An 11506-nucleotide genomic window follows, 5' to 3' on the forward strand; every position below is an offset into this window, starting at 1 on the left:
CTGTGATGACAGAGGATAAATGTGCTTTTCTGGATACAACTGCTCAAGAGAAGTGATGAAGTCTCCGACTGAAAGGCAGTAGAATGAGACAGGCACAGAACAGGGATTGAGGGAGGGACTGGAAAAGAACTGAACTTTGCAACAAGAATGGTTTTGGCTGGACATTCTATTTAGATTTTGCCTTATGAGGGTAGGAAGACCTTGAAAAACACATTTTTCCTCTTTCTGCTCTCCTCCTTCACTTACTATTGTGTCATTTTGTGGAAAGTCAGAAGCTCACATACTAAGCTCTGTACCTGTCACTCTGGCTGTGCACTGATTTCACAGACCAGTGCAGGGATGACTGAAGCCTGAAGAGCAGGCCCTGGGTTCTGCGATACCCATCTAGTCTATCAGTCAGCAGATTACCTCCCAGAGCCTCATTAACAGCAGCCAATAAATTAAGATTTGTGCACTTGTCAGTGTTTCAGGTAGGCTAAGAGGTAAATTCCTGCCTTAACAATGAGGCCATTGAACCTGATCTGATCAAATCAGGGCTGCTGGAGGCCTGGGAGATGGGTAGAAGAATTCAGTCTGGCACCATGGCCACAACCATTTCAAGATCACAATACGGCTAATCCTTGACACAGATGTTAGAGATGTCCTAAAAGAACTGAGTGGGCTTGATTTGCCTGTCGTTGGCAGACTATCATACATCAATCAGTTTTTAATCAAACAGTCAATGTAGCTTAAGTTAAGCTTAGCTACTACAGGACACTGTCCCACATTAGGTTCAGCCCAGTCAGAAAGGGAAGAAAATGTGGGAACAAGAGTGTCTCTCAATTCCGATGCTTAGGCTACTTCGTGTGGTGATGATACAGTTCCAAATCGATGGGGATTGGGAAGCTTGACCTATAAAGTGTCCACCATAACAGGAAGCATCTGTTCAAGGTCCCACCCTCAGGGAAAGCTCAAGAGCAGAAGCAAAGCCGTGAAGTTGGGAGTCAACAGTGCCACAGTTGCCATCAGTCCAGAGGTTAGACATGGGTCTGCATCCGTCTCTGCAATGGTCGTGTTAAATCTGAGTTCTGCGAGGAGGAGTGCGAGTAGTGGGAGGAGGCAGAGGCCTTGCTGGCCTCATCGAACTGGACCGAGCTGTCCTGTTTGCTGTTGCTGCTGACACTGCTGTTGCACTGGTTGTCCAGGAAGGAGTTACTGTCACTCATGGAGCCCCGTTGATACTCCCGCTCGCACAGCTCGATGGAGCTGCTGCCGTTGCCCAGCACGAAACGCTGCCCATACTCGTACATGCGGTTGGCCGCACTCAGCTGTGTGTAGAGGGTGGAGAAGGACATCCCTGTGGGCACCCGCTGCTTCACATTGGGCCTGTGATCAGGAGGGCACCCCACAGTGGCAGTGTTGCTGGCTGGCTGCAGGTCTGGGAAGGTGCGGACGCTGTAATAGCCATTGGTAGGATCCTGTGAAGAAAAGGAAATGGACTCATTTACAAAAACATTCCAATTTGAATGATTCAGATGTGTGCCCTATGAGAGAGTGCTGGCATGTTAAAAATGTCTTTAATATACAGCACAAAAATGATAGCCAGTACATCAGCAGGCATCCATTTTGCTGATGGACTTTGGTTGCAGTTCACCTTTTCTTGTGCAGCTTTGGAGCAAAGAGCTTAAAGATGGAGCTTGCATTTTAAGATCTTTTATTTCTCCCTCTCCTTCGATGAACCCTTGACAACCCTTGGCACTTTACAACCAATGAAATATTTCAGAATTGCGGTTGCTGTTGTAATAAAGGGAAATATGGAAGCCATTTTGTTCATAGCAAAATGTTATAAACAGCAATGTTACCTGTTTTTAATGATGTCAGTTGAGGACGTTTATTACTCTTATTAATATCTCTTTTCTAATTTGTAATTACTTGGTAGTTCTTGTTATGCTTCAGCACTATAGCCTCTCACTCTCACTTAAAATGTGGGCACCAAAACTTTTGATTTTCCTCAGGTATTGTGTAAATTCGTTAAAACAAGCAGTAACAAGTGATTATCTCATGGTTTAGATCTTGCTGTGTGCAAATTGGCTACCATCTTTCCTGCATCATACCAACAGATATGCCTCAGCTGTGAAAGGCATGATAGAAATGCAGGTATTCCCTTTCGTATTTTGAGATTGAAATTGATAGATTTTTCTGGGTAATAGTCAGTGTCTCAGCTGGAGCTGACGTGGGAAAATGATGTTGATGTCCAGATCAACCATGCTCTTATTCAGTGCTGGCACAGTCTGGAGGGCTCCACACAATTACCCTATTTCCAGCTGACCAAAGATCTGGGAAGTTGTAGAAGAACCCCCTCCTGTTCCAAGTTGCTTTCCATCAAAAAGTCATCAAAAATAGGATGACCTTGCCTCACTGTTTCTCCTGTCCCTGCAAACACACTCTGAAACTTGCTATGGGAACAAAATGTAAATATAATAACCAGATGACTTGACATAATGAGGGCAGCGCCAGATTACTTATGTTCTGGCAGTATCCAAAGCTGACCATTTGGTGCATAGACCGTCTTGATTGATAGGCCACTCATACAGTTACCGCTATTGCTTGGGCAGTCAGCCCGGGTACCTCTTCCCTGTCGAAGCACAGGCCCTGGTGCGTCTTGAGTACAGAACACCGCCCTGAAAAAAAACTGATGGGTCTTGAGCACAATGACTTCAGCAGTACCACCAGTCATGTGGCATTATTGAACTGCAGCTCCAAGGACAGGATCTATCGATGGTCTGGTGAGCTCAGTGGTGGGTGAATAATGTTGGTGGAAGCCAAGGCCTGGTGTATTGGGTGTACGGATGGAGCATTGATGACCTTGTTTCTAAAAGGCAGCAATTGCCATCAGAGGTTGGGAGGGGCATGGTGGGAGGAATATACTCCTTCCATGAGCCATGACACCAATGAGGAAGCATTCAGCAATCCAATGGGAGAATATTAAGATTCACTTGGCAATGTTCCGTCACTACAGCAGTCCCTCACTGACGTGGGCAAAATGTTTACAGGTGCAAGAAACAATCCTTAAATCCCCATGTAATCTGTTCAGTTAGCCACTTAGCATCGCCATTCTGCCACTGGCAACATTAAGTTTCCCCTCCCAACATATGCCTCACCATCTCTGCATTCATTTCCCCTTCCTTGCAATTGGGATGGTGGTCTGATGATCACAATTAGAGTTTCCATGAATATAAATTTGAGAACTAATGTTACATTGAATACTGGAATATTTATTCTCTGAACCTTAATGTGCTGATAGTCCTTTTCCTCTTCCTTGAGAACTTCCAGTTGTTTCAGCACCGGGTCCTGCTCAAACTCTCCTCTGTTGATCTGTAACCAACACATGATCATCATCATCCCTCTTTCTTTTCATCTTGTCCTAGCCTCTTGACAACAAATTCCTAAGTTTTTTTTCTTCATCAGTTAGGTTATTCAACTGTTGTATCAGGCTCTGGGTAACAACCAATGGTGGCTTGTGGCTAAGACATATTAAAGGTACCATTCCTCCTTTCTATATTTTAAAATTTAAAAAACAAATAATGTTTCAAAGGAAGCATATTAAATTTAAATTATCATTTGTGGAGTGATGATGCACAGGGACTTGGTCAGAGTAAAGAACAAACATGCGGGAGACAGACAAGGGACAAGGTGCTCCTGATAGTCTCTGTACTTATGTCATATTCATGTGACCTATAAATATTTGCAGTAATGTATGCAACTTCATAATATTTACTCCATAAGATTCTTCTAGTTACACCAGTATGGTGGCTATCCTCATCTGTGCTTGATTAATTTGATCTTGAAGGATGCCACATTTACAAAATGGTGAGTAGTGGTGTGGTGTTAGTACCACAGGTTGCATCATGAAGTGGTGCTCCAAAGAAATAGATCCACATCCAAGTTGAACTGATAAACCAACCGGACATTATGTATGAACTGAAGCCAAAGATCCTTTGTGCAAAAAGGGGTACCTTAAACAGTGCATGATGTGGAATTGCTGGTGTTGGACTGGGGTAACTTCACCTGACGAAAGAACTTGTTGGACTATAATCTGGAGTCATGTGACTTCTGACTTTAAACAGTGCAGTAATACAGACTGGGAGGACAGTCAATTAACACAAACTTTAGCTCTGTTTCATCATCACTACACTGCCCTAGTATGTGGATACCATGAGGCAGGCTTGGAGAAAGAAAACAGAGGCCCATGAAAGAAAATGTGTGTAGTCTGGGAGTTGATGGCTTTGAAAATTACTAACTAAGCCACTGAGAACAGATAATCATTGGGCAATTTGAAGTATCTAGTCTAATACAGATACAGGCACAAGACCTGGAAAAACTCTATACAGTACAACAATAAAGCAAGGAAGAGCTACCATAACTGTCAAATATAAATGTTAAGGGAGATAAAATATCATTACATTTTCTAGTTAGACCATAGAGGTACATATCATACTATATCATTTGGGGCTTCAACAAACCCACAAAAGCACCAGTTTACACTCAGCTGCACCAGTTTACACTCAGCTACACCAGGCTTTTGAACAAAATTCATTCAAAAATTGGCAAAACCAGTACGAAAGAACAGCGAATTTTAAGTGCTATTTGCATTCAGCACAACTCAAGTTTCTGCAAATAGTCATGTTTTAAGAGTTTTGAGCAATATTTCTTTCTAATTTATCAAGAAACTGAAATGGATGTTTTATTCACGAGGAGAGATTCCTTGACTTGTTTTGAATTCCCTTAAGGCGAGAAGATTGAGGAGTTCAAAATTGTAAAAGTACTCAAGGGGGGAAAATGCAGCATCGAGACCAAGAGAAAATAAACTTAAAATTTCAGCCAGGGATCTAGGAGAAATCAGGAAGGATCTTCAATATAAAAGGCAGTAGAAATCTAATTCTTTAGCCGAAGACAGCAATCGATTTAGATTAGGAAGGCAAGGATATTGATTTGTGTGCTTTAGAGGCAGCTAAATGCTGCCAATGTGCAGATCTCCTACAATCTGATTTCCAGTGGAAGTCTCCAGGGGCTTGATGGTCACCTCCTGGTTCTATATTTGTTGTGCTATTGCTTTAAAAACTGATTATGGTAATGAAGAAAAGGCCAGGATGACTCCACCTATGCAGCAGCCATGAGGATTCCAAGGAGAAGCATAATTAAGTAAGGATATGTCCATAAGTTGCTCTGTAAATGCAAGTTATCAGTTTGTTAAGTAAGCCTGTTTGAGATTTTGAAATAAAATGAACCCACAGCACTTATCAATCCAATATGAGCGTGGTAACTCTTTTTGCTAAGGAACACAACACAAGAACAGGGCAATACTCCTGATGCAAACTGCAATTAAAGTATGGAGAGTAACCAATGTGCCATCGCAGTTCAAGAATGGGTAGATTAATATAGCACATTAACTGCCTTGTGTAAGTTGCAGGCAAATAGATCAACATCCTGCCAGCGTTCCCACTAATTTGTTTTTTCCTCTGCATAGATCTCAGAGGTCCATGCTTGACAGCTTCTGCCAGAACTGGAAGTCGATGCTGGGACTGGCGGCAGTGTGTTTATCACAAAGTGTGGAACCAGAGAGGGAATGTTGATCCTACCAGTTTGATAGAATAATTGAGGAGTCATCAGAATTTTGTTATAGGGAAGCTGAGTTGACAAACTTAATTGTGATGATTGCAGAAAAGGATAGATAAGTGGGGATATTGGTACATATTAATTTCTTTGAAGCTATTTAATAAGTTGTCTCTCAGGAGACTTGTTATAAAATTCATCTTTCTGAAGTAAGAAGAAATACAACAGCCCAGATAGAAAGCTGGTTTGTTGACAGGAAACAAAGGTTAGGAGGGCCCTGGTGGTGTAGGGGTAATGTATCTACAAAGGGTAGAGGAGCAAAGGAAGCTGAGGGGGAGTTTGATTGAGGTAGGCAAAATTATGAGAGGCATAGCAGGGTAGACTGTGAGATCTTTTCCCCATATCGAGTATGTCTAAGACCAGAGGGCACAAGTTTAAGGTGAAGAGTAAGTGATTCAGAGAAGATCTGAGAATTTTTTTTTCACCCAGAAGATGGTAGAAATATGGAACATGTTGCCTGAGAGAGATGGTGGAGGCATGTACTTTCACAACATTTAAGCAGGATCTGGATGGGCACTTAAAATGCCAGGCTGTTGTAGGCTATAGACCCAAAAGCAGGTAAATGGAATTAGTGTAGTTTGGTGTTTGTTGGTTGACATAGACATGATAGGTTGAAGGGCATGTTTCTATGCTGAATAACTCTGACTTTATGGCAGCGTCCCTGCTTCAGTGCTAGAAGGTCCAAGTTCGAATCTTATATAGCCTGAATGCATGTCATGATATGTCCAAATTGGTTGATCAAAATAACTACAATGGGTAAATGAATATTGCTTTACAGCAGAAGGGCTCGGAAGTGATAACCCACATGGGGGCAGCGCTGGGTTTGTTAATGTTTGTTCTTCAGATCTACAGATAACACATATTTGAATTGTAGTGATTGTAATGAGGTCAGCAGGTGGACATCATAGAATATGTGTTCCCTGATTGGGCCTGTTAATCTGGTCCCATTAGGGAGTCTTGGCTGACAGATAAAAAGGGGTGTATCAGAGAAACTGCCACCCCTGAGAGCTGACTCTGGATGGTGCAGTCCTAGAGTCAAGGACTATTTGTGTGTAAATGAAGGGGTGACCTGGTGATGGGATTCCGGCCTCTGTGGATTATTTCAGTAGCAATGAGTGTAAAGCACGATCTTGAAGAAACTTGCTTACAACAGTCATCTTTCATTTCGAGTAAGCGTTTCTTACATCATGCCTTTGTTTGGTAAGCTTGACTCAGAAAAGATTTATAAGAATGTTGCCGGGATTAAAGGATTTGAGCTATAGGGAGAGGCTGAATTGACTGGGGCTTTTTTCCCTGGAATGTCAGAAGCTGACAGGTGACCTCACAGAGATTTATACAAAAATGAGGGGCAAGAATAGGGTGAATTGCCAAGGTCTTTTTCCAAGGGTAGGAGAGTACCAAACTGGAGGGCATAGGTTTAAGGTAAGAGGGGAAAGATTTAAAAAGGGCTTGAGGGGCAACATTTTCATGCAGAGAGTGGTTCGTGTATTGAATGAATTGCCAAAGGAATTGGTGGAGGCTTGTACAATTGCAGCATTTAAAAACATCTGGATGGGTACATGAATAGAAATGGTTTAGAGGGATATGGGCCAAATGCTGCCAAATGGGACTAGATCAGTTAGGATATCTGGTCAACACGGACAAGTTGGACCAAAGGGTTTGTTTCCGTGCTGTATGACTCTGACTCGTTCAATCCTACCGGTGAGTACTGGGCCCAGAACGTGGAAAGAATCTGTTATTATTTCTGGGCAAATGACATTGTGACAAACAAAAAGCAATGGGTAACTCTCCTGACAGCCTGTGGAGCTGCAGTTTTTTGTTATTAGGAGCCTGACTTTCCCTTGAGGCACCAGATACTGAAACCTTTCAAGAATTGACAGACATAGTTAAGGTATATTACGATCCCAAGCCCCACTAATACTAAGTGCTTATAATTACAAGTTAGAACACGGTCAGAGAGGCCGAGTAGCAAATGCGGATGCATTAAGCTGCATCCCATTAGCAGATGCACCACTGGTGGTGCCGCCAATGAAAGAGTCTGTAATGATATTAAATTTTCCGGACATGTTCCCAGTCACGTAGTGGATGGAAAATATTCAACATGGTGCTCAGTTACGAGTGGTGTACCACAAGGATCTGTTCTGGGTTCTCTTCTATTTGTGATTGTTGTAAATGATTTGGATGAAGGAGTGGAAGGGTGTATTAGCAAGTTCGTGGACGATATGAAGGTGGGTCGCGTTGTGGACAGTGCGGAGGGCTGTCCTCGGTTACAAAGGGACATTGATAGGATGCAGAGCTGGGCTGAGAAGTGGCAGATGGAGTTTAACCCTGAGAAGTGTGAGGTGATTCATTTTGGAAGGACAAACTTGAAAGCAGAATACAGGGTTAACGGAAAGATTCTTGGCAGTGTGGAGGAGCAGAGAGATCTTGGGGTTCATGTTCACAGTTCCCTGAAAGCTGCCATCCTGGTGGAGAGAGTTGTTAAGAAGGCGTATAGTGTGTTAGCTTTCATTACTAGAGGGATTGAGTTCAAGAGCCGTGAAGTTATGTTCCAGCTATACGAAAGCCTGGTTCAGCCACATCTGGAGTATTGTGTCCAGTTCCGTTCACCTCATTACAGGAAAGATGTGGAAGCATTGGAAAAAGTGCAGAGGAGATTTACCAGGATATTGCCTGGAATGGAGGGAAGGTCTTACGAGGAAAGGTTGAGAGAGCAAGGGCTTTTCTCTTTAGAATGACGAAGGATGAGAGGTGACTTGATAGAGGTGTACAAAATGATCAGAGGTATAGATAGAGTGGACAGCCAGAGACTTTTTCATAGGGTGGAGGTAGCTATTACGAGGGGGCATAGTTTTAAAGTGAGTGGAGGTAGGTACAGGGGAGATGTCAGAGATAGGCTCTTTACTCAGAGAGAGGTCGGGGCGTGGAATGCATTACGAGCTAACAAAGTCAGACTTTGGACACAGAAAAATCTAGTCCTTTCAAAACCCAACTAGTGGTGATGGGGGAAACCAAATGTCCATCACAACTGGAATTGAAACCTTTTTTGATCCAGAGAGACCAGCTCACAGTAGAGGATGGCATATTGTTATGGAAAGCAAGAGTGATTGTTCCAAGAAAAGGTTGCCACCAGATACTGGCTGAACTCCACTTGGGCCATCCAGTGGTCTCCAAAATGAAGATGTTGGTAAGAAGTTATGTCTGATGGGCAGGCCTGGATGCAGACATAGCCATGTTGGTGGGGCAGTGCCCAGAGCACCAACAAGGACAAAAGTAACTGCCAACAGCTCCCCATATCTGTAGGAATGACCGGGTAAATCTTAGACTCCATTACATGTCGACTATGCAGGCCCTTTCATGGGTTCATTGTTCTTAGTCATTATAGACCCCATGTCAAGTGTTTGGACATGCATAGAGTCCATTCGCCTGCATGCATATTTTTTAAAACATGGAGTCCCAAAAGTGTTGGTCATTGATAATGGGCCATTATTTACCAGTGGGGAATCTGGGTATTTCCTAAAGTCAAATGGAATTCAACATACCACCTATCATTCATTGGCCTGGCAGAAAGAGCAGTCCAAACTTTGAAGTAACACAGTGTGAAGCTGGAGGAACACAGCAGGTCAGGTGGCATCTGAGGAGCAGGAAAGTTGACGTTTTAGGTCGAGACCCTTCTTCAGAAAATTCCAAACTTTTGAAGGCTGGATTGAAGAAACAGCCTGCAGCCTCACTGGATACAAACTGTCATGGTTCTTATTTGGTTATAGGACCACCCTGCAATCAGCTGCAGGAATAGCACTGGCAGAGTTGCTAATGGGTAGAAGACTCTGCACCAGATTAAGTCTGATCTTCCTGACCATTGGAGGGAGGCTGAAATGGCATCAGAAACGCCAGTGCCGGACACAAGACTACCAAGCAAGAGGCAGTTTGATTCAGGGGACGAACTTTGGTATAAAAATCATGAAATGGTCCACATGGGTAGGTGGCATGGTTGACTAAGTGTAAGTGAGTGCAAGGTGATATGATCCTGGTGTGTGACACTGAAAAAAGTACCTGAATTATATAGATATGAAAAAAAAAAAAATTGCTTCCCAGTAATTTAAAAGACTTGTACTGTGGGACTGTGTGTTTATGCTATCAGTGTATGTTGTAGGACTATGTGTTCATTCTGTCACTGTGCACTGTAGGACTGTTCATGCTGTCATTGTGCAGTCTGGCACAATATACATGCTGTCATTGTGACCTGTGGGACTGTGTTTATACTAGCAGTGTGTACTGTAGGATTGTGTTCATTCTGTCAGTGTGTACTATGGGACTATGTATTCATAATTTCAGCACTTACTGTTGGACTGTGTTCATACTGTCAGCACATACAGAGGGATTATGTGTTCATGCTTTCAGTGCTTACTGAGAGACTGTGTTCATACTGTCAGTGTGCACTGTAGGACTGTGTTCATGCTGTCATTGTGTAGTCTGGCACTATGTACATGCTGTCAGTGCATAGTTTGGGACAGTGTTCATACTATCAATATGTACGTAAGACTGTGCTCATATTGTCAGTGTGTACTCATCCAGGTAAGTAGGGAGTATTCCATCACACTCCTGACTTAAGGCTTGCAAATGGTGGACATGCTTTGGAGAGTTGGGAGGGTTACCTGCTGCAGTATTCCTAGCCTCTGAGCTGCTGTTGTAGCCATTATATTAATATGGTAAGTCCAGTTGAGTTTCTGGTCAGTGGTAACACCCGGGATGTTAATAGTGGGGGTAATCAGTGATGGTACCGCCAGTGAACATCAAGGACAGTGTCTAGATTTTCTCTTATTGGAGATGTTCATTGGCTGGCATTTCTGTGGCATGAACGTTACTTTCAGCACAAGCCTGGATATCGTCCAGATTTTGTTGCATTTGAACATGGATTGCTTCATTATCTGAGGAGTTGTGAATGGTGCTGAACATTGTGCAATTATTGGCGAACACCCCCGCTTCTGACCTTATTATGAAGGAAAGGTTGTTGATGAACCAGCTGAAGATGGTTGGGCCAAGGACACAAGTCCGAAGAACTCCTGCAGAGTAGACTGCCCTGCTGAAACCACAACCATCTTTCTATGTGCCAGATGTCACTTCAACCCGCGGAGAGTTTCTCCCCGATTCCCAATGAGTCCTGTTTTGCTCAGGATCTTTGATGCCAGACTCGGTCAAATACAGCCTTGATATCAAGGCTGTCACTCTCACTTCACCTCTGGAATTCAATGCTTTGACCATTTTGAACCAAGGCTGTAATGAGGTCAGGTGCTGAGTGGCCCTGGTGGAACCTAAACTGGACATCAGTGAGCAGGTAGTTGCTAAGCAGGTGCTGCTTGATCGCACTATTGATGATACCTTTCATCAATTTAGTAATGATCAAAAGTAGACTGATGGGGCAGTAATTGACCATGTTGGATTTATCCTGCTTTTTATGCGCAATTTTTCACATTGTCAGATAGGTGCCACTGCCGTAACTGTACTGGAACAGCTTGGCTAGGAATTTGGCAAGTTCTGGAGCACAAGTCTTCAGTATTATTGCTGAAATGTTGTTAGGGCCCATAGCCTTTGCAGTATCCATTGCCTTAACCACTTCTTGATATCGCGTGGAGTGAATCGAATTGGCTGAAGACTGGCGTCTGTGATGTTGGCAACCATGGGCTGAGATGGATCATCCACTTGGCACTTCTGGCTGAAGATTGTTGCGAATGCTTCAGCCATATATTTTTCACTGATGTTCTAAACTCTTCCATTTTTGAGGATGGAGATATTTGTTGAGCCACCTCCTCCAGTGAGTTGCTTAATTGCCTACCACCATTTAATGACTGGATGT

The 11506-nt window shown here is 43.2% G+C and overlaps 1 protein-coding gene across 1 annotated transcript in view; it reads right to left on the bottom strand.

Moving 5' to 3' along the window:
- Positions 1 to 1016: 1016 nt before the first annotated feature.
- The window catches only part of kirrel3a (kirre like nephrin family adhesion molecule 3a), a 545968-nt gene continuing 535478 nt past the window's right edge, over positions 1017 to 11506 (bottom strand). Inside the window, exons 14-15 of the mRNA XM_048615672.1 lie at positions 3268 to 3354; positions 1017 to 1457 (exon numbers count right to left, since the gene is read on the bottom strand). Coding sequence (XP_048471629.1) covers positions 1017 to 1457; positions 3268 to 3354 — 528 coding nt within the window. The remainder of the gene's footprint in view (positions 1458 to 3267; positions 3355 to 11506) is intronic.

This window comes from Rhincodon typus, chromosome 32, assembly GCF_021869965.1.
Source record: "Rhincodon typus isolate 14 chromosome 32, sRhiTyp1.1, whole genome shotgun sequence".
NCBI classification, from domain to species: Eukaryota; Metazoa; Chordata; class Chondrichthyes; order Orectolobiformes; family Rhincodontidae; genus Rhincodon; species Rhincodon typus.